Genomic DNA, 23,997 nt, shown 5'->3' on the forward strand with positions numbered 1-23,997 from the left:
TCAAGATGGAAGCAGATTATTGACTTGAGAACTTCCTTCTTTTCAAATGTAGGAATTTAAGGTTATAAATTCCCTCTAAGCACTCATTTCACCACATACCACAAATTTTAACAAGCTTTATTTTCATTATCATTTATTTAAGACTATTTTCTAATGGCTCTTGTGAATTTTGTGTTTGACTCAATATTATTAAGAGGTGTTTTATTTGATTTCCAAACACTGGGGTTTTTCTTATTATCTTACTGATTTCTAATCAATTCTACTGAGTACAGAGACCATATTTTGTATAATTTCAATATTTCTAAATATATTAAGAATTGCTTTATGATCCAGAATATGATCTTCTGGTGAATGTATCATGTACATTTGAAAACAATGTGTATTCTGCCACTTCTGGGTGTAGATATCAAGTTGATTAATAGTGCTATTCAATTTCTACATCTTTGTTGATTTTTTTGCCTAGCTGTTCTATCAATAGCTGAAAAGAATTTTAAAGTCTCAAAATATGGTCCTGGGACTGTCTATTTTCTCTTTTAATTCTGTTACTGCATGCATACATATTCATAACTGTTATATCATAGAGTTCAACTGACCCTTTTAACATTATAAAGTGTCCTGGTACTCTCAAGTGATACATCTTATTTTGTAATCTGATATACTATAGCAAATCTCTTTCTTTTATTTACTGTTTGCATATATTTTTCAATCAATTTCTTTTCAATCTACCTGTGTCTTAAAGTTCATCTCTTGACGACAATACATAAGTGGGCCTTGTATTTTCCTCAATTCTGAAACTCTCTGCCTCTTAATTGCAATGTTTAACCCATTAATATTTAATGCAATTATTTATAAGGTTGCACCTGAGTCTACCATTTATAGAAAATACCAAGTGTTAGCAAGAATGTGGAAAAACTGCAACTCCTATGCACTCCTGTGGGAATGTCAATGTTGTAGCCACCATGCAAAACACTGTGGAGGTTCCTCAAAGAAATAAAAATAGGACTACCTTAAGATCCAGCAATCCCACTTCTGGGCATTTAGCCAAAATAAAATGAAATCAGCCTCTTGAAGAGGTATTTGTACTCCTATGTTCACTGCAGCATTATTCAAAAGAGCCAAAAGATGGAGCAACCCGGCATGTGCATTGAAAGACAAATGGGTAAAGAAAATATGGGGTAAACATAGGATGGGATATTATTATGTGCTATAACATGAATGAACCACGAGGGCATTATTCCAAGTGAAATAAGCCAGTCACAGGAGGGCAGATATTGTATGTTTTCACTTATATGAGACATCTAAGGTCAAATTCATAGAAGCAGAAAGTAGAATGTGGGTTGACAGGAGCCAGGAGAGAGGGAAATGGGGAGTTGCCATTCAATGGGCATAGAGTTTCGGTCATGCAAGATGAAAAATTCTAGAGACCGACTATAAAGCATTGTCCATAGAGTTAACAATACTGTACACTTAAAGTTTGGTAAATTTCATGCTATTTAATCACAATTTTAAATGCACTAGAAAAGCTAAGAACATTTTGAAAAAAATGGCAATAATAAAAGGCTTGCTTCATTGAAAGCTAAAAGTTTTATAAGGCTTCTCTAAAGAAAACCATGTGGTCCTAGTGCTAGAATAACAGAAATATCAAAGCGGGGGTGGGGAGAAGAAAAATACTAAAAATACAAGTATTCAGGCATAATCAGTTAGAAAAGAATGGATTATTCAATAAATGGAGGTAAGACAAGAAGCTCTTCCTTTGGAAAAATAGATTCCAAACTTATATGATTAATGAAATAAATACAAGATTTTAAAAGATAGATTAGAGCTATTTAGTTTGCAACAGGTAAGTATTTTAGACTGGAAGGCAGAGTAGAGAAGATAGTTTTTCTAGATCTTAATACATCTAAGTCTTCATCAATATTAAAGTCAGATAAAATATCTAAACACCAGATTCTAGGTAAATTCAGGAAACAAACTCTAATGCAAATACAAATGTGCTGTTTTTCATAAAACTGCTTTCTTCTAGTCATAAATGCAAATGAAAACTGATTATCCAGAAAACTAGTATAATATTGCAGGAACCGCAAACTATTTCAGTCTTAAGATATGGCTTAAGTCCAGCTTTGCGAACACAAAGGCAAAACGAATGAAGTTACATGCGATGTTATAAAATAAATCCATGAAGACCAATATTTTCAAAGAATATATATTGCCATGGGAGAAACCCCATTCATTCAACAAGTCAATAAATACTGTATCGGCCCCTGGACTGTGCGCTGAAAGTAAAATAATGAGCAAGGAAGACATCATCCTTGCCAATCAAGAATCTTATAGTCTGCTGAACAAGGCAAGCAGAGATGATAGTAGTGATATTCCAGGTGCAAAAGGTAAAGGAGATAGGGAAGTACATAGCAGGGGGACCTACCTAGTCTACCAGTGTCAGAGGTTTTGTAGGAAATGTAACATTTTAAGCTCAGATCTGAAATATACATAGGAATGAGCTCAACCATAGTTATGGGCTAAGGTATAAGCAAACTGAAGACTCAGCACAGATAAATGCCCAAGGCAGAGGGGGGTGGCTTTGGAGGGAGGACACATAAAATTGTATGTGTACTGAAGACCTAAGTACATTTCACGGAAGAAGACTGGAAGTGTATATAAAAAAAAAAAAATCAGTCCTTACCTCTGGTTATAGAATCAGATTATGAGCAATTTCTAGATCTTTTCCATTTTTCTTTCTTGTCTATGTTTTCTGCAGCAATATACATTACCATTTTTGTTTATTGATCAAAAAAGTATTACTAAAATAATACTTCACTATTTGCTAGATTTTAGGGGGAGGTTCTGAGGTTTTTTAATCACACAAGTTTCTTAAGAACTAATTTATTCATTTGGAAAATAGGCTAAAAGATTCAACTTCACAGAGTTGCTGATCTGAGTCAAGTATGATAACGTATGCGCAGGAAATGAATTTGTGCTGGTGGTTGTCGGACCTAAGTCAGTATCAGAGCCACCGGATGAAAGGGTGTTGGACAGAACTGGGAAAGGGAGGGGGCTCCGGGAATTAGCCGATCAGGAGGATGAAAACGGGGCCCTGAGGAAGCTGGGGAGCTGGTGGAAATGTTTTGCACTCCCCACTTCAGCAACGATGACGGCCAATGCCAGTCAGTCCTGGTCCTTTCTCCCTCACTGAGCTTAGACCCCATCTCAGCATCCTCCTCCCAATACTCCAGGTGGCCACCTGAAGAATGTCATGCTATGCGACACCTTTGTCACCTCTGGCCTCAGAATTCTAAACACAAACACAATCCTACAATTCTTTTAACAGACGTAGCTTCGTTATAAAAATGTCTTAATTTATGTTTTAGCTTTTTAATGTTGTTTTCTCTTAAGAAGTATATTTTACAGAACTTCCAGATATTTTGATTGAGAATTTTATAAGTTACTCATCTATTATATCAGAATAATCATACTTAAGGGACTACGGCATTTTACAAAGATATTTACACATATTTACAAATGGTGAGGTCAGACACACGGGTTTTTAGATTGACGGGTGCTTTTTCACAAAATGGGGGGGAAAAAAATGACTTTCTTACCTTTCCTCTGGAGTATCTACATGAAATGTTCTCTCTATAACAGTGGTCCACTGGAGACATCTGATAATGAATGTGTTTGGCTTTGGTCGTTCTGTTTTCATTAACTGGCATTCTAGTGATAAAATAAAACGTCTCTTTGAATATACTTACATTTAAACCAAGAAACAAACAGTTGCAAACTACAGAGTTCTATTCCATCCATATACATCCTGCTGCTCGTTCCTGTATCGATACTTGGCTATCTGGAATGCTGTCCATTCGTTTGACCCCGATCCATACGTGACCACCAACTGTCAAAAGGACACCTGTCCTCTAAGGTGACGATCAAAGCCAACTTCTTCCATGAAGCACTCCCCCTACCATATTCTCAGAACTTACTAATGTCCCCCTCATTTTTCACTCAGCTTAGACTATCTTATAATATAATCATTTTAAGAAGGCATCCTTCTCTCTCTACCTAGATTATAAGCCTTTTGATAGTACACACCACCTGTAACTTTTTAAAAATATGTTTTTATTGATTTCAAAGAGAAAGGGAGGGAGAGAGGGAGAGAGAGAGAGAGATAGAGAGAGAAACTTCAATGATGAGAATCATCAATCGGCTGCCTCCTGCACGTCCCCCACTGGGGACCGAGCCTGCCACCCAGTCCTGTGCCCTGACTGGGAATCAAACCATGACCCCCTGGTAGATGGGCCGATGCTCACTCACTGAGCTACACCGGCCAAGCCATCTACAACTCTTAATCATAGCCCGTAGAGCCAGTCAGTCACCACGTGATCAGTTCTGTCAGGGAATATCTAGGAAGACTTCAAAGCAAAGGACAAGAGTGCAGTGGCTAAAATATGGGTTCTAAGCCCAGTGGGCCTGGATCCAGTTTTTTCCCTACCCTGAACGATGAACCTTGCAAGTGAATTCAGGCCTCTGGTCTTCAAACATTAAATGAGAAACAGTAAGAGGACCTGTATCATGAAACTAGTATGGGGGGAAATAACAAATCGATGTGATCCTCAGCACTGTGTGTGACACAGTAAGGTTTCAGTGATGCCAGCTGTTAGCTTTTAGGACTGGATACGCGCTGTAGGTCACTATATAAACATTTACCCCCAGGTCTACGTGAATTCAAATGCCATGCCCTTTCGGAGAGAACATGCTGTTCAGAAAAATGCCTTTAAATGATCAGGCATCATCTGTCCCACTTGCCAAGATGTTTCCACTTTCCCTCTTCCACACCTTCCCCTCCCTGAGCCCCGCCCTCCTCCCATGGTGACACCTCTTCTCCTACAAAGAGGTCAGGGTAATTGTCACCTGGTAACGTATTTGAGGAGGGAGAGTCCCCCCTCACCCCCCCACCCCCTGCCATGTGTTTGCTCCTGCTCAGAACATAGCAGAGGGATGGCTAGGGAGGAGGGTGATCCCCTGGTAGGAGCCGATGTGGCATCTCGGGATGCAGAGGGAGTGGTTTAGAGGGGAAGACAGTCGGAAGGGGCAGCGGGGACCTGCGTCCTCTCACTGCTGGTCTCATGCCCTGGAATTCGGACCAAGCCAATGGGAACACACATGTTCAATCACTAAGGATGGAAAAGCGGTTCCCAAACTCACACTGGTCCAGCTCCAGGTTCCTATTCTCTCAGGTGACAGAGGAGAGGGTGCTTTGCTGCTGGCGAATGTGACGAGCAGCCCAGTTGTCTGAACCAGAATAAAAATACCCTTTTCCACAGAAGGAAAAGGGAGGGGGGGTGACGTAAGTTGTGACTGTTTATTTCATAAGAAAGAATTTTTTATAAGTGAAGGGGGAAGAGGGGTTACTAACGCTATGTTCCACTCTAAAAGACGTTTTTCAAATTCTGGCTTTTTAATGATCATAAACGTCATCACGTTGGTTTTAACAGGGGAGGCTATTTGTGGGTTTAAATTGAGTGTGAAATCACGACATGTTAATGTGAACTTCTCCTAATACATTTTTCTCGAGCGAATATGTCACCATCATTTACCAAAAGTACATCTCGGAGCCAACACCCCTTCCCATCAGCATTTCTCCATCTCGTCTGTCCTCAAAATCCTACCTCTAATTGAACCAACATGTCAAAAGTCTTCTAAAACAATTACTCTCCGCATACCCTCTGCATACTTCCCATTTTAACTAAAAATAGACCGTGGTCCCCCTGGGACAATAGTGAACACACAAAATGAATGAGGCCTCACTAACTCTGAGCTCCGAGGGTCAGGAACTCAAACATCAAAATGCATCATGAGGCGAGTTGCTCTGTGGTTTCGTTTTTTGCAGTCTAATAGCCATGAACTACTTTTGTGGCAAACACACACACACACACACACACACACACACACACATGTAACATAAAATGTAACATTTTAACCATTTTAAAGTGCACAGTTCTATGGCATTAATAAGTACATTCACATTGTTGTGAGGCAAGTTGGCTTTTAAACATATCTCTTCCTTTTTTCTCACTGTACAAATTCATATTCAAATCATCTATGCTTCCTGTAGAAAAATTCATAAACAGGTACATGGTTAATGTTTTCATGTAGATTTCAATTCTTTTATAAGCATGCTGTAAAATGAGACTATAGCATATGGAACATCTATATATATAAAAAGCCTAAGCGACCATTCCACCAGTAGCTATGACACGCACTGACCACCAGGGGGCAAATGCTCAATGCACAGGCATGGAAACATGGAACAGACTGATGAATCTCAGAGGAAAGGGGGGAGGGGCAGGTGGAGGGTAGGGAGAGATTAACCAAAGAACTTATATTCATACTAGAGGGCCGGTGCACGGATTTATGCACTGGTGGGGTCCCTCGGCCTGGCCTGCACCCTCTCACAATCCGGGAACCCTTGGGGGATGTCGGACTGCAGGTTTCAGCCTGATCCCTGCAGGGGCCAGTCCGTCTTGCCCAGTCCTGATTGGGGCGGATCAGGGCCTGGGAGGGACCACGGGAGGGCTCCAGGGAGTGTCTGGCCTGTCTTGATTTGTGCACCAGGCTGGTTTCGGCCCAATCCCCGCAGGCCAGGCAGAGGGACCCCACCAGTGCACGAATCCGGGCCTCTAGTATTATATAAGTGCTTTGCTCATTTATTATGTTGTGATATTTTTCGTTTCATTAAATAAAGATCTACACTACACCATCATATTTCACAGTGGCTCAGACGCCTCTGTACTCACACACCCAAGTAAACAGCTTATTAGTGATCACAATCCATGAAACAAACGGAAGTGAATTACCCAGATGCAGAAAGGATGAGATCTACCCATTTTAACACAGCTTACTACAAAATACTGTGTGGAAATCTAAAAAATAATCATGAACACCATTTTGTTTTAATTAAGAAAAACTAATTTAGCCGAAACCAGTTTGGCTCAGTGGATAGAGCGTCGGCCTGCGGACTGGAAAGTCCCAGGTTCGATTCCGGTCAAGGGCATGTACCTTGGTTGCGGGCACATCCCCAGTGGGGGTTGTGCAGGAGGCAGCTGATTGATGTTTCTCTATCATTGATGTTTCTAACTCTCTATCCCTCTCTCTTCCTCTCTGTGAAAAATCAATAAAATATATATTTAAAATAAAAAAAAAGAAAAAAAGAAAAAAAAAGAAAAAAAGAAAAAAAAAGAAAAACTAATTTATATTTCTAATGTGATGAAACAGGAATTCATAACAACATTTTTAAACAATCCAACAGGAATGTAAATTAAACTGCAAATTTCCCGAGGGCAAGGTTCATATTATTTGATCACCTCGTACTGTGCCTACACAGAGCAGGTCTCAATGAAATAAACACAAAGGAAGAATATATGATTAACACTAGCCAAATGCAGAAAGGAATTTGTGTTGGCTAACTAACACCACATTTTCAAAAACAGCTGAAAGACACTCCACACGTAATAAAATGATTGATTCCGGCCAGGATCACCCATGGATGCTAAAGTCGTTAGGGAAGGAAGTGAAGGACTGACCACCGCATGGGGCCAAGGTATCGACCCCCAGAGCGCGTGCCCACCACCAAGGGGAACTTAACTTTATGACGGAGCTTTCAACCCTGAAGCCAGTGAACAACGGCAGGGGACCAAGTGTAAGTGTCTCCGAAACCTGAAATACTTATTTCTTCAAAATCTAACGTGCCCTGCCCCGGCTGGCGTGGCTCAGTTGGTTGAACATCGAAATCACGGTTCGATTCCCGGTCAGGGCACATGCCCGGGTGGCGGGCTTGATCCCCAGTGGGGGACATGCAGGAGGCAGCCAATCAATGATTCTCTCTCATTGTTGATGTTTCTCTCTCTCTCTCCCTCTCCCTTCCTCTCTGAAATCAATAAAAATATATATTTTTTAAAAAACCTAAATTGTCCAGTTAGAACACTTCTGAGAACATTAGTAAAAAATCCTGTCTGAGAAATACATACTCTAAGCATATACAGATATAGATGTTTATGTATAAATAAATCCTAATAACATCAATGTGAAAAAATTAAAAGCCTAATCAAGTTCGTGATTACATAGCTACAGCTCTGACTTAAGAGCAAGCTTTCTTTCCCTCGGGAAAGTGGTAGAATTAGATTTACAGAATAGTTATACGATTTTTTTCCCTTGGAGAACAATGAAAAGGCCTATTTATTCAGAGCAAAGTACTCAACTTCCAAAAAAAAGAAACAAACAAAAGAAAAGAAAAACACACAAGTGTGAGCTTTGGAGGATTATAAACAAACAAGCCTAATAATTTCATTAAAAACATACACAAAGAAAACCAAAGCACTATTATGAATCGGACTTGTCCAGCCCAGCCAGCGTGGCTCAGTGGTTGAGCACCGACCTATGGACCAGGAGGTCACTGTTCGATTCCTGGTTGGTGCACAAGCCCAGGTTTCAGGCTCCATCCCCAGTGGGGAGCATGCAAGAGGCAGTCGATCAGTGATTCTCTCTCATCATTGATGTTTCTCTCTCTCCCCTCTCCCTTCCTCTCTGAAATCAATAAAAATAAAAAATAATTTTTTAAAGAATCTGACCTGTCTGGAAAACACTCTCTTACCTCTAGAAACTTTAAAATGGGAGACATAAATGTCTCTCTTTCCACTCAAGAATTCTGACTCCAGATGAGCTTTCCTCATTTATAGGGTTTCACCCACAGCCATAGAGAATCTCTGGGTCTTTAGCACAAAACGCTTCACTTTAAAGTCTGGTTTGACTGCTGCATTGCAAGTAAGCGAAGAGATACTTGGGAATAATCAGTTCATTCATTGTCAGAACAGAAAAAAAAAATCACCTTAAATATTTTGCTAATTTAGGTCAGTAGGGAAACTTTCTTTTCAATTATATTCCCCCCCAAATTGATTCTTCTTAAATAATGACAACTAAGTCATTCTTTTAAAGGCACCTTCTCAGTTTCTCCACCGGAACATGAAGGTTCTATGAGCATTATTTCTCATTAACCCTCCCAACAAAGTTCTCAGGTGTTGTAGTCATTTCTGTTTCACAAATAAGGAAACAGAAGCTGATGTAGGTCCCTTGTTCAAAATCATCACGCCCGTGAGGTTATGAAACTGAATCTCGGGTCCAAGTTTTGTAGCTCTAAGTTCTAGGCGCATCCTAGCATGTCACATGCTGTTTTGGGAGTGTTAGCAGCTTTCAATAGAGGAAGTAAAGGTTCATCCTATATAATAAAAGCCTAATATGCTAAGCGTCCAGTCATCTGGTCAACCAATCAAAGCATAATATGCTAATGATATGTTAAGGCTGCTCAACAGCTTGCTATGACGTGCACTGACCACCAGGGGAAAGATGCTCTGACTGGTAGGTTAGGTTGCTGCTGGGGTCCGGCCCATCGGGACTGAGCCAGATGGGCCAGACATGCCCTGGAGCCCTCCTGTAGTCCCTTCCCGCTGGCCAACTTCCTGCATCCCTCCCAGGTCCCGATCATGGGGTCCCACTGCCTGGCCTGTGCCCTCTCACAATCTGGGACCCCTCAGAGGATGTCGAAGAGCCGGTTTTGGACTGATCCCATAGGCCAGGCCGAGGGACCCCACTGGTGCACGAATTCGTGCACCAGGCCTCTAGTTTCTTTATAACAAGCTCTGCATTTCCACTCTCTACGTTTTCACAATCAAACTGACAGAAACAGGTGACTAGATATAAAATATGGAAAGAGTCTTCCCCAAAGAAAACGGACCAAACTTCTTGTGGAGTATCCACGCACCAAAAATAACTACCATCCAGTGTGAGAATATTCCATGTAAAAAAAACCACCCGCTTTGATCGTATGCTTATAAGATAGGGGGAGTTCTGGATAACAGGTGAGCTGTTAAGGAATATATAGTTTCAGTATTTATTTATAGGGCAATAATTGGAAAAAAAATAACTTCCTGTCAACATTAGATCACTGGTACAAGGTTCAAAGCACGTGTGAAATAATTATTGGCCAAAATGTTGAAAACCTAACATGAATTAACATGAGACGCCAGTTGCCTGGAGGCCGAAATGAGACCTTTTTGGGCTTTGTGAATCTAAGAGAGCACGGTGATTCCCTCGTCATAATAAAATGATCTCCAAGAATAGCCATTAGTAGGAAACATGTAACTTACCAAAGCCACAGATTTTCCAAAGAACTGACCAGGTAAACTGACAACCTGTAAATAATACAGGCTAACAAAACTATTTTAACCAAACGTGCCACCTCCACAGGCCGACTGGGAGGCGCTCGAAGGAGACAATGCCTGGGAAACGATGCTATAAAGAGAGCATTATGCGTTTATTTTTAATTCCTTTCTGGAGTGTCCTACAGAGAGAGCAGCCTTATCAGTGTCCTTTTGGAAGCGAGCACTGTTGCTGGTTGGCTGGTTCAATTATCATGAACTATTCTGGCGTGTTTCAAAAGCACTGCCATTTTCAAACAGAGAAAATGTCTAAAAATGCCAGCGTCGTAATGGGTTCTGAGCGCATGGGTGGGGGTGAGGGAGAAAGACAATGACAAGCTGGTGCAGAGGGACACTGAGGCGCCCTCGCTGGAGGACTATTGTGCCGACAATTAGCAACAGGAAGCAGCGCACAACACACATGAATGAGAGCTTGGTCCCGGTGAAAGGCCGCATTATGGTGCAGAGGCATTACTGCAATCAGGGGCAATGTACTCTCCTCCACTCCACTTCCCAACGGGCACCCGCTCGCGTCTCTCTCCCCCTACGCTGCCCGTTCCCATTAGCATCTGCTCGCTGGTGTGTCCTTTCCGACCCAAAAGAATGCCTCCGCGTCCTTCCTCAATTCCAAGGCTGAGAGGGCCTTCCCCCCAACTGTGGCCTTGGGCCCCATTGAACTTGACTCGAAATACAACCAACGCTTTGAACACGAAGATATAGCTGGTGATGGGCAAGTCGCGGGATGTTAGAAGAAAGAACTTGAGAGATCCCTCAGGCTGACTCCCTCACTCAAAACTCTGAGTCCCAGTCTGGTTAAGGGGCTGACCCATTATCACATAAAACATTTCTATCCAATGATCGGTCACTGGCTAGTGCCTCCATGTTTTCCCGTCTGCTGTGGCCTGGTGAGCATGAATGTCACATGAACACATTCTACCCGCGACCCCCCCCCCCCCGTCGCCCCCCCCCCCCCCGCCCCCCCAAACCCAGAACAGCAGAGTCTGCTATTGACTGTGTGTAAGACTTGGCTGACACGGAGATGGCTGTGGGTGCTGACTCAGCGTTATTTGAAGAAAGCTGTCACTCTCAACCCTCTACAGGATTGATCACACTCCAGCCAGGGGTTAGAGCAGAAGCCAAATCAGAGTTCTGCCAGGTACTTGATTGGACACCCTGGGAAAGTTACTCTCTCTAGTTTTTAGTTTCATTATCCAGTTTGTTTAAGGTAACATTTATTTCATGTTGCACTTGTCATGAAAAAACGTGGTCATATAAATAAAGCACCTTGCACAAAGTGGGCTCTTCAAAACGTCAATTCCCTTTCCGCCCTTAAGTCCCTCTGAATGCCTTATGTATTAATTATAAGATGGGATGGATAGGATGAGATGTAATCACTGTCAGTTTATAATTTTAAAAATTACACCTACTTCTTTCTAGAGAATAAAAACGTAAGCTAAAAAACTAATATTAGACAAGCAAACCAGTTCTGTATCTACATTTAACTTAATAAAAAGTCAAGTGTCCATCCATGAGGACAGGCATGAATGAGTAAGTCAGAGAGGTGGGCCCACAGACTTCTTCCCGCCTTCGGACAGGAAGGGCGTCGAAGGAAGAGGCTGGGTCAGGATGACAGAACAGCAGGGTCTGTGGAACAGCACAAGGAGCAGGGCATCCAAGGCCGGCCGCTGCTAGACCCGTGGTCGGCAAACTGCGGCTCTTTGGCCCCTTGAGTGTGGCTCTTCCACAAAATACCACGGCCTGGGCTCTTCAAAATACCTATTTTGAAGAAGTGGCTTTAGAAGAAGTTTAAGTTTAAACAATTTGACCCTCCAAAGAAATTTCAATCGTTGTACTGTTGATATTTGGCTCTGTTGACTAATGAGTTTGCCGACCACTGTGCTAGACAATCAGTATATTTTTACCTGAAAAACTAAGCTGCAATGACCCGCTGGTAATTAACTGAGTGTAAAAGGTCACGCGATGAACCCATCACGCCGCTCCCCGCACATGGGCTGCAGGGGATGTCCCCCCACCCGCCCCTGCCCACCCCCAGCCTCCTTCTCTCCTCACTTTCCTGAACTCTTACTGAACACATTCATGGTCAACTTACTTCAGAACTGAACCACAACACGTCTGAGAAGACCCATCCCAAGGGTGGCGGCAGGGTTTTGGCTATTAGATTCGAAATCCTTCGAAGCCAAGGGCTACAGGGGCTTCCTGTGGGAGAGGGACATGAACGCGGGCCGCAGGGGCAGCATCTGCCAACACTCTGGCTCTGCCTTTGGCCAGGTGGGTGACCTGAAGCAAGTCGCAGGACCTCGGTCGGTCTCTTTAAGATGGAGACGTAAGGCTTACTACCTGGGGGTGCTGCTTCGGAGGGTAAATGAGAAAACGGAAGTGAAAGGGCCTGGCACACAGTACTGCTCAGAGAAAGGTCGGCTTCCCTCCTTCCCTCCTTCCCTCTTCCCTCAGAACCTGGCACAATGCTGAGAACACAAGAAACCCTCGACAATGAAAACTCTCTCAATGTTCACTAGAACTTAGATATCCTACTGATATGTTAAAATTTATTTGTGAGAACTCCTCTATGATTCCAACTTGTGTTCATTTACATCATTACTCTTCTATCACTTTTCTGCTCAGAAATTCCGACTCCTTGGCCAGGTGGCAGGGCAAAGTGGTTGAGTGTCAACCTATGAACCAGGAAGTCACGGTTCAATTCCCGGTCAGAGCACATGCCCGGGTGTGGGCTCGATCCCCAGTGTGGGGCTGTGCAGGAGGCAGCCAATCAATGATTCTCATCATTGATGTTTCTGTCTCTCTTCCCCTCCCATCCTCTCTGAAATCAATAAAAATATATTGGGGTTAAAGGGGAGGAGGAAACACCACACCTTTAAATGATTAAGTATATAAAATGGTCTAAAAATCACTTAAAATGAAAACAGGGTTAGGAATTCTGTGTGAAACTGGACGTAACAGAATGTAGCAATGTATGCAAAAAAATGTGTGGAGCGTTAAGGAGTAATAGAATGAAATAAAGGAATTCTGAAAATATGCAGAGTATAAACGTAGTTATGATTTGGGGAAGTGTTTAATTATTGATATACGCTACATCAAAACATAATAATTCATCTTCCTCTGTAAAAATGGAGAAAATCTGAGATATTTCCTCGCTAGGAGATGGTATTTGCAAAGCAACATTTTTTGGAAGACGACGCTAAATAAAATCTACGCATTGCTGCCCAACACTCCAGAGAGAATATCTGAAGGCAAGAGATCAATTAGGAGACCATCAAACTAATCCAGGGGACCTGAGGAAGAACCCAAGTAGGATGGAAGCCGTGAACCTGGAAAGGAAGGAAAACAAGACCACACACCTTGCTGACTGACTGCCACATGGGGGAAGGGAATTATTCGTCTCTGAATGGGTCCCCTCTACTGCTCAACATGACCCGGAAGGTTCTTTTTTACCAAATACTCATTTGGACAAGAGCCTCCAGGGGTTTCCAACAGGCTGCCATTCAAAACATCCAACTGGTATTCAAGACCTTCCACAATCTGGTTAAAACTTCTCTAATCTTAACTTATTTTTCTACAACAAATTCTCTGTTCATCTAGGATGTTGCTTATACTGCTCACAAAAGAGGCTGCTTCTTAATTCCAGACTTCATGTTTGTGTCTGTTGTTGACCTCGCTGAAAACGTCCTCCTTCCCCAAACCTTCACATCACCTATCCTTCAAGGCTCGTGTCAACCTCAGCTCTGGAGAGCTCTTAGCTGGTCACCCTGGCTTACCTTTATCCATCCTCTCAACTTCTGCAGCGTTTATTCTCCAGAAAGTTCACTGTGGCAACTCATCTCATGTTCCTTCCATTGCTATGTATTCTATGTGGCTGTCTTCCTGAGTCAATGACAAATTCCTACTTACAAAGGTTGTATTTAATACTCTCTTAGTGCCTGTATGATTCTAATGATGGATAAACCCTTGGAACTGAGCTGCTCTCATCCCTCGTAATCCCTGTGCATTTCTATTTTATAGGGTTGTCATCCTAGATGGCGTCATGTGTTACGTCAGACTAGGAATCAAGTCAGAGCTATTCCTCTGCGCCCACGAACAGCCATAATGGGAGCATTAGTTGGAATCAGCATGTTTTTCTTCATGTTTATAACCTTCGAGTCTGTTTATGCAGAGGTAAGGATATTTTTTGGTAGGCTTAAGACCCATCATGTCCTTATTTTCTCTCAAACAGAAGAAGAATAGCTTAATGAGTAAACACTTCACTTCACATTTAAAATTGGCCTGAGAAAGGCAGACCAACCTATGTTTTCAAAAAGGGATTGAAGAAACATTTCAGGGAAGGAGGAGACATGGTCAGAGTGAGCCAATATTTGCAACACCGAATAAAGGAGAATTCTAGGCGGGCCTTCTGTGGACATGGCGAGGCAACTTCTCCTCAACAGCAAGAGGGTGGATCCCCAAGACACATGGGCGAATGTGCCAGGTCTCCACTGAGGAACTGTTTCTACTTCTGAGTTGGACTGGTAACTGCCAAAATGTTAAAGACCATGACTATTGGGTAGACGAACTATTGTGCTCAAAGTACTTGTGAACACAGCTTTGCAACAATGCTTGTCTAAATCCTGTATTATTTTTCAGTCAAAATGTAATAATTCCTGTGCAAAGATAATCTCAATCTGTAATTAGCAATTTACCAAACCACAATTCTGCTTTCAAAAAAAAAATTTACTTATATTTCTACAGCACTAAAGGTAGAAGACACCTTTGTATATAGTTCACATCTGACCCATCTGAAGGATGAAGGTCAAATATTATTATCCACATTTTATAGGGCTCAAAGAACTCTGCATGACAAAGAATATCTAGCAATGTAAGTGTTGGAATGCCCACCCAAAATCCAATCTCAAGGCTCTTACTCTAGGTAAAATATCACAGAACGTGGGTGGAGAGGGGAATGTCTTATTCATGCATTAATTAATTAATTAATTTATTTATTTATTTATATTGATTTCAGAGACAAAGGGAGAGATAGAGATAGAAACATCAATGATGAGAAGAATCATTGATTGGCTGCCTCCTGCACGCCCTCTACTGGGGATCAAGCCCACAACCCGGGCACATGCCCTTGACCAGAATTAGACCTGGGACCTTTCACTCTGCAGGCTGACACTCTATCCACTGAGCCAAACCAGCTAGGGCGGGAATAACATTTTTAAATAACAGTAGAGAGATTTGATACTTAATTAGAACTATCTAGTATAACAACCTTAAAATGATCACTGAATTTCTAAAGGCTTCATTTTTCTTACCCAAGACGTGAAAAAAAAAAATGGACTAGATTATTTCAGATATTCCCTTGAAAGCAGTTACTGAAAATGCAACATGTGGGTCCTAGGAGCTATCAGACAAATAACACTCGGCCCTTCCCCCTCAAATAACTCAGATTAGCAGATGAGACACACACCCCAACAAGATGACCAAGAAAAAGGGGCGATGATCACCAAAGGTAACAGCTTCGTGAAGGGCAGAGAGGAGTCAGTCAGCAAGGAAGTAGGCTGGGACTTTAAATCTGAATTAAGTCTTAAAGAATGAAAAAAAAAAAAAAAAAGATCCAAGCAAACAGAGAACAGAAGGACATTCCAATCAGAGGGTGGAACAGCATACACAAAGGCTCAGAGTAGAACAGCAGCATAGTTTGCAGCGCAGGGAATGATAAGCAGCTCAGAACTGCCCAGTGGACCTACGCAGAAGAGAGACAAAGCAAGAGTTGAAAGCAGAGGATGGGAGCGGGCTGGAATTGGTTCATGTAATACTTTCTACAATAATGATTTTGTTTTAAATTGCAGAGCAGAGGCCAGATTGAGGAGCTCTCGTATGTAAATGAAGGAAGCTGGACCTGACTCCCCAGCAATGAAGACCCCCGGGCAGGGCTTTCCCAGGAAATGGCATGTCAGGGTTTGATTTTAGGAAGATCCCTTTGCCGGCCAGGTGAAGGGAGTGTTACAAGCGGTCAGGATCTGTAGCTGAGATGATGAGGGCTTGTTTTAGGGTGATTATGGGGCGGTGGGGGGGGGAAGGGGGGGACAGAAGTTCAAGAAATAAGAAGCAAAACCAGCAGGACTAGAAACAAACTGGAAGTGGGTGAGGACGTGAAGGGGGAAAGGTATGCCATGGATCCAGGTTTCTGCTCAAGAGAGAAATGAGATACTGAACATGGGGGGGGGGGGGGGGGGTGGGGGGGGTGGGGGGGGGGGAGGGGATTGACAAAATTATCTTGAGCTCAGCTTGGGACATGTGGAGTCCAAAAAGTATCTAGGTAGAGAGGTCCAGAGGTAAGGTGAACACAGTAACCTATACTCAGGAGCAAGGCCTGCCTGAAGATCTGGGGGGGTGGGGGTGAGCGACATACAGGGACCTTAAAGTGAATGTGGCCCCCCAAGGGGAGGGAACCAAGGGAGAAGAGTCCTCGGGCAGATTCCGGTCAGACATCAAAATGCATGCAGCAGGCAAAGGAGGAAAACCCGGAGAAGAGGCGTTCCAGAAGGAGAGGACTGGGGAGGTCACCCCAGGAAGGAGGTGGTGGTCGACAGTACTAAACGCAGCCCAGGTGTGCCTCCGGGAAACGAAGGACCGAAAAATGTTTCCTCGTCTTAGAAATTAAGTGATCGCTGGAGAACTTAATGAAATAAAAGTGGACTCAATCAAGGAAGAGGGAAAGCTAGACGGCAGGGAGTTGAGAGGTAGAAACAATGAGAATGTTCTTTTTTGGAAATTTTAAATCCGAAAGGAAGGAACCTGAAATTTCATGACGGCTGTAAAGATCGATTCTAAGTCCCTTCCAGGCCTCACTTTATTTTTTGATATGGATAAAAGACCTATTTTCATAGAGTTCTATTAAAACCCACGTAAGCCAAAGCCGGTTTGGCTCAGTGGATAGAGCATCAGCCTGCGGACTGAAAGGTCCCGGGTTCGATTCCGGTCAAGGGCATGTACCTTGGTTGCGGGCACATCCCCAGTAGGGGGTGTGCAAGAGGCAGCTGTTCGATGTTTCTCTCTCATCGATGTTTCTAACTCTCTATCCCTCTCCCTTCCTCTCTGTAAAAAATCAATAAAATATATTTAAAAAAAAAAAAAAAAAAAAAAAAAAAAAAATAAAACCCACGTAAATGAAATTTAAGGCACATTTTTAATTATCAGGAGACTCATACCGCAGCTATATATGTATAGATAATATTTCCCAACATGCCTTAGAAATACCTTCAAACTAGTCTCTCTCTCATATACTAGCAGGGCCTGGAAGTGAGGAAACCACTGGTGAAGTAACCCTCTCATATTCCAGTTGTTCTTTCTTTTAAAGTCTCCTAACAACATTTTGTCACCCTCCGCCTGGAATAGTCTTCTCTATTTTAATTTAACTCCTATGCACTCTTCAAGGGCCTGCTCAATTTCCCCCTCACGGAATCCCAGAACGTTAGAGACAAAAAAAAAAAAAAAAGGCCTTACGGATTCATGGAACCCAAGGGTTCCCACTATTCCGATGAAGGAACTAAAGACCCGAGTTTCAGAGGATGACCTGCCCGAGGTCCTACTCATGGATTATGGGAAATCTGAAATCTGAACTTCAACCAGTGCCCATGTCACTACACCATTTCCTCGGGTAATTATTTTTTTACAAAATTTAAGATTGCAATAAATCAAGCTTTAAGAATAATCCATTCAAAAGAGTGTATCTAGTGTAAGAGCCACGTGAATACACTTCTGAAAAAAAAAAGAACTGGTCTACAATGCATTCGTTTGAGTCAACTGCCTACAAGTAAAGAGTACAGATGCCGACTAATATTTATTTTGGGGATGAGCTGACTGTCAGTCACCAGACAGGATCTCCCACCCCCACCCCCACCCCCAGTGCAGCCTGTATTTCAGCCGCTGCCAGTGGAAGTGCGGGAGCAGATGTGGGCAGATTGTGACATACAGTATGTCTTTAAAACTTGTTGGGGTGTGAAATTTCATAAGGTCAAAAAATGCTGCATTTTTGATCAGCAGATCCAGGAGTTCTATACTTCTATAAATTATTTCAGACAAGCCAATAGCATTCGCTAGGAAAACAGAGAAACTGAGGAACTGTACTGGCCGTAGGCAGCACATGACAATCTATACTGCTAATGTACTCAAAGCCATTTGCTTGCCCAGAAGAGCTTCAGAATGAAAATGTGTTACATCAATTCAAAATACAAGACAGTATTTCAATTGACAATAGGATTTTAAAAAATAATTTTCTCCTGAAAGGAGGATGTAAATATCTAATGAGCATTTGGGTGGGGGAAAAAAAATTTCCTTAACTAATCCATTTTTTAAAATGGAAAACCCAAGCATCCACTGATATAGAGAGGTTGTTTATTTTCTTTATTTTTTTAAGTTAGTATCTTTATCATTCAAATGATTTCACAATTCCTTTGGTTTATTATTTAATCTTATTCTTAAAACAAAAAAGATATAGCTATAGAAAAGACAGGGACTCTATATAACGGTAAAATGACTTTCATAAAATTGAAAGACTTTGGTTATCTTGGATTTTGTTGTTGTTACTATGTTACTGTATTTTTTATTATAATAATTTTCAGCTTCAATCTTCCCTCATATCTTTTCCAAATGTAGCTAACAGGAAACAACATACAACCAAAACCAAAATGAAGAATGGTGTCCAGTAAAAGATTTTATCTCGATGGCACAGACTTTAGCTATTAGGCAGGTTTATTTGAACACAACTCTAAAACACTTTACTTCGGAATTAATACATAAAAACCCTTTCATTGATAATCAGTAAATTGAACAGTCTCAAGTGTCTGGTCATAGCATAGCAATAATAACTAAGGTCATTATCATTACCACTGTCTTTCAGTTTACTCTGTGCTCTGTTCAGGAAAATACATAATTTCAAAATAAGTTTACATCACAAACATTTTATTAGATGTCTATAAGGAAGAAAAGTTTAACTACAAACATAAAATCTCCCGTGAAAAATAATTTCTGATGGAAATTACTTATTTCTCATCATGCAACCACTCAGATGCTCTAAGATCGTGAGAGGAAACTGACTGGAAAGGCACTAGGAGCTACTGCGACATCTTCCAACCGTGTCCACCCGCAACCGTGTCCACCCGCAACCATGTCCACCCTCAACCATGTCCTCCCCCAATCATGCCCACCCCCAACCATGTCCACCCAGCAACCCGATCCTCGCCCAACCAGATCCGCCCCCAACCATGTCCACCCAGCAACCATGTCCACCCAGCAACCAGATCCTCCCCCAACCGTGTCCATCGGCAACCATGTCCTCCCCTAATCATGTCCTCCCCCAATCATGTCCTCCCCCAACCAAGTCCACCCAACAACCAGGTCCACCCCCAACCAGGTGCACCCAGCAACCACGTCCGAAGGGCTTTGTTTGCATTTGGTAAAGGAAAACCTGCAGCACACATCCGGGGAACTATAATGACCACATTCAAGTGCTCACTATTAAAAATATTAAATAATTCATTACCGAAGACCACATATCATTGCTCATCCCTACTGGGCTCGATCCCCAGTAGTGGGGCATGCAGGAGGCAGCCAATCAATGATTCTCTCTCATCATTGATGTTTCTCTCTCTCTCTCTCTCCCCCTCTTTGAAATTCTATCAAAGCTGAAATTCTCTCTGCTGTTAACTACAAACCTCAGCTTCCTCATCGGCGTCTCATAGAGAAGAGACCTGACACGTGAGGGCGCACGAATAAAGACGTACAAAGTGAGTCAACAGTCGTAGTGAACTTACTTGCCACCGAGAAGTTGTTGAGGGGATAAGGCAGGTCCACATCTTGAGGTTTCTCTTTATAGCCTATGAACGAGCCATCTGTCTTCAGAATGAAATAGCGGGGCCTCCAGTTTTTTATGTATTCTCCTACACGAGGAAAACACGCGTGTTAATGCCACGGGGGGAAGGGGGGGGGATGAACAGCAGCTTTTATGTGTGAAATGAATCATGGGACGATATACGTCCTTACGACACTGGCCTCCAAAATTTTGGTTAGGCTATTTCCTTTTAACTTCGCTTACAAAAGAAAATACATAAGCCTGCAATTAGGTTTCAGTAAAAACCCAAACATGTTTTGTTTTTAATGATTTCACACTTTGACGATTCGTGTGCACCATTATTTCTTCAGAGAGTTGTTCATCTGCGTTCACATCTTGTTCAGTTTTTCATTTTATCGGATGGCTGTTAAGAGCATGCGTTCAGCCCTTTTCAAAAGCCTTGGTCAAACATCCACACGCCTGGCGTTGAGGAATTTCTATGAAACACACTTATCCTAAGATATGAGACAAATGTTTCTCTTCCATGTACCATTGACTAATTGTGCCACTTAAAAAAAGAGGGGGGGGGGGGGACAGCGTCCAGTTTCATTGTTAAATCTTAATCATAACTTCTTTAAACATTTTATTGCTCTACCTAGGAAAATAACTTTCCGTGAAATGCTGTAAATACGTTTTGGAAATTAAGGAACCTGGGTTAAGAGTGCTTAAAAACCATAGACACACACACACACACACACACACACACACACACACACACACACACACACAATAACTACAAGAGCCCATGGTACAGTGCCAAGCACATCATGGTCAATACATTTTATCAGGTTTTGATATAAAACGTAGCTACCAAAACAGAAAAGTTTAGCAACCAGATCACCCTTGTCTTACCTCATAAAGAACTCTTCATCATTTGAAGCAAGGGGGGTGCCCTAAGATCCCACAAGAGACGGGGAGGCTACCTGGTCTGAGTTGTCAGTCCATTGCTGCTGGCTGTTTCTACCTGGTGACTCAATCTCAAATGCTTGATGGCACGCAGTGCTACAAAAATGTGGAAGTAGTTCAACTTTCCCGACCCATCAGCTTCTCCGGACCCCGGCTATCTAAGCTCAAACCTAAGGCCTGACTGCTCCCTTACTTTATCCCATCAGGAGCGAGGTCATCACTGCCCAGCCTAACCAAACCCAACACCTCACGGGGGCCCTTCTGCTCATGCGCTCCACCTGCTCTCCATTCTACTCCCCGCCCCCCGCGCCCACTTCTACCCCGATGCATCTGTCACCTCCAGATTACTCTCATATCACTTTCCTGCTCGACAATTCTGACTCCTCAGCCAGCTGGCATGGCTCAGTGGTTGAGTGTCGACCTATGAACTAGGAGGTCATGGTTGATTCCTGCTCAGGGCACATGCCCTGGTTGTGGGCTCTATTCCCAGTGTGGGGCATGCAGGAGGCAGCCGATCAATAATTCTCCCTCATCATTGATGTTTCTACCTCTCTCTCCCTCTCCCTTCCTCTCTGAAATCAATAAAGATATATTTTAAAAAAATTCTGACTCCTTACTCTTTACTGTAAAGTGCAAGTCTCTTAGCATAGAATGCCAGCCCCTCCATCCCTTCCCCCTGACATATATTTCAGGTATGGAATCACTCCTCCGAATCAGCAATTCTCAAACTTTTTACCTTATACCTCTTTACACTCATAAATATTACTGAGGACACCCCAAAATTTTCATTTCATATAGATTACATCTGTAATGTTTACTGTATTAGAAATTGAAAAAGATATCCTTTATTGCTTCTTTTAAAAATAACAAACACATTAAATGTAATAAATATTTTGATGAAGAAAATTACATTTTCTAAAACAAAAAAATTGGTTAAGAGGAGCCGAACTGCTCTCCACTTTTGCAAATCTCTTGAGTGTTTGGCTGAATAGGTGGCCAGAGTCTCAACCTGCAACAGTGTGTTATTTTCACTGAAATATGGGGAAAACCCGGCTCAGACAGACATGGAGCTGGAAAAGGCAAGAGCAGTCCATCTTTCTTTGCTTTACACCAGCATTTGACGAGTGGTAGTTTTCTCAACGATCACTTGTGATGTGGAATGAGAAACCATATCCAGGAACTTTCTACATTGTTCTGTGAAAATCCACGGGTCTAGACCCTGAAGGAATCTTTTACACGACGCATGCTTTTGTAACATCACCCACCGGTCTTTTCAAAGACACTGGTCCATCGATCTCCCAAATATCAGCGCATTTCACTATATAATCACATTCGCTATCACTGCCGATGTCATCAGAAAAGCAAGCACTGGGAGCCGCAGGCTCACGCTAGCAGATATGTCCTCCAAAATTCAAGTTTTTGCTTAAAAACTTGATTTTCACCACTGGCAGTAAAGACTGTCCTTCTTTATTATTTTTATTTATTTATTTATTTATTTATTTATTTATTTATTTATTTATTTATTTATTTATTTTGCAGTGGTGTGTGTTCCACATGCCCGCCGTCTCAGGAGCTGGTGTCCGTTATAGAAAACTTGAATCCTAGCTAAAGAAAGGAAAAGGCTACCCGATGTCAAAACACAGCACTGACTTATTACTTTTATTACTTTCAACCCTTTCTTAAGCTAGAGGTAGGGTATCAGAGGAGGAACTAGTCTTCCAAAGAAAAAAGCAAACTCTTAGGTCTCTCTGAAAGATTTGAATAAGTAACATCCACTGGATGTAGCACCGTGAAAATACAAATATTTTAAGAATTTCCAAAGAAGAGCTTTTAACCAAAAATTGGCAGCTTTCAGTAAAAATTAATTTATATGATTTTCAGAAACCATTAGTCTTAGGTAAATGTCTTCATGGCTCAATAGTTACTTAAGACAACGGTTTAATGTTAATTTCAGTATGGAATCTATTCAATTTCATGGTTCACAATATTGTAAATATTGAGTTGCTTGTTGACAGATACCAACTAAATGTACACAGAACTACTTAAAAGAATACATCCGAGTACGTATCCACTGGTGGATTTTCATAAAAAAGTACTGGCACCATAAACAAATACTGACTTTATAATTCATGAGAGTGTGCTACATCTTAAGTATTAAAGCCCAATACAGTTCCTGAAGAAATACACGATGAATGTAATAAAACATTTGCAATCTTTGAAGTTGCCTATTGCATTTTTATACAGCAGATCACAATACCATCTTCCAATTAGTTCTAAGTGAAAGCCATCTTAATGTCTCAGGGAGGAGAGGGAATGTGCTTCTCGCTGAAATTACCATCATCCTCTTATACGTATGTCTTGAAAATAATGCTGACGAATTTTTTCCTATTATCTACATGGCAATGAGACAGCGTAATAAGTTTTCAATTACACAGGGATAATCTGAAATGTAACTTTAAACAAAAAGGAAAAGGCTTTTGCATATTGTTGGCACTCCCTAAATCTATGTCGATCAGGTTTTCCAGCTCCGACAAACCTAAATTTTCAGGCTATCATTGTCCTGTTATTAAGTCCTTTTGAGTCTGTCCTTTCTGCCTGGCCAGCGTGGCTCAGTGGTTGAGCGTCAACCTATGAATCAGGAGGTCACGGTTCGATTCCCAGTCAGGGCACATGCCAGTACTGCGGGCTCCATCCCCAGTGTGGGGCGTGCAGGAGGCAGCGATCAATGATTCTCTCTCTTCATTGATATTTCTCTCTCCCTCTCCCTTCCTCTCTGAAATCAATTTAAGTATGTCTTTTCCTTGCCCTTGGGACCAAGTACGCAATCTGTCATCAAACAGCCTTGGAGGTGTGCTGACGGAAAAACGCGTGATGGCTACAAAACATGCCCAAAGCTTTTGCAACCCCTGCCAGCTCCCTCCTTAAGGTGCTGCTCGATGAAGA

The 23,997-nt window shown here is 42.1% G+C and overlaps 1 protein-coding gene across 3 annotated transcripts in view; it reads right to left on the reverse strand.

Moving 5' to 3' along the window:
- The window catches only part of AKT3 (AKT serine/threonine kinase 3), a 214,831-nt gene that overhangs the window by 69,327 nt on the left and 121,507 nt on the right, over positions 1–23,997 (reverse strand). For all 3 annotated transcript variants that reach the window (XM_054712924.1, XM_054712922.1, XM_054712923.1), the window contains 2 exons: positions 20,072–20,197; positions 3,597–3,708 (listed from right to left, as the gene is read on the reverse strand). In XM_054712924.1, coding sequence (XP_054568899.1) covers positions 3,597–3,708; positions 20,072–20,197 — 238 coding nt within the window. The remainder of the gene's footprint in view (positions 1–3,596; positions 3,709–20,071; positions 20,198–23,997) is intronic.

Source organism: Eptesicus fuscus, chromosome 24, assembly GCF_027574615.1.
Source record: "Eptesicus fuscus isolate TK198812 chromosome 24, DD_ASM_mEF_20220401, whole genome shotgun sequence".
Classification (NCBI taxonomy): domain Eukaryota; kingdom Metazoa; phylum Chordata; class Mammalia; order Chiroptera; family Vespertilionidae; genus Eptesicus; species Eptesicus fuscus.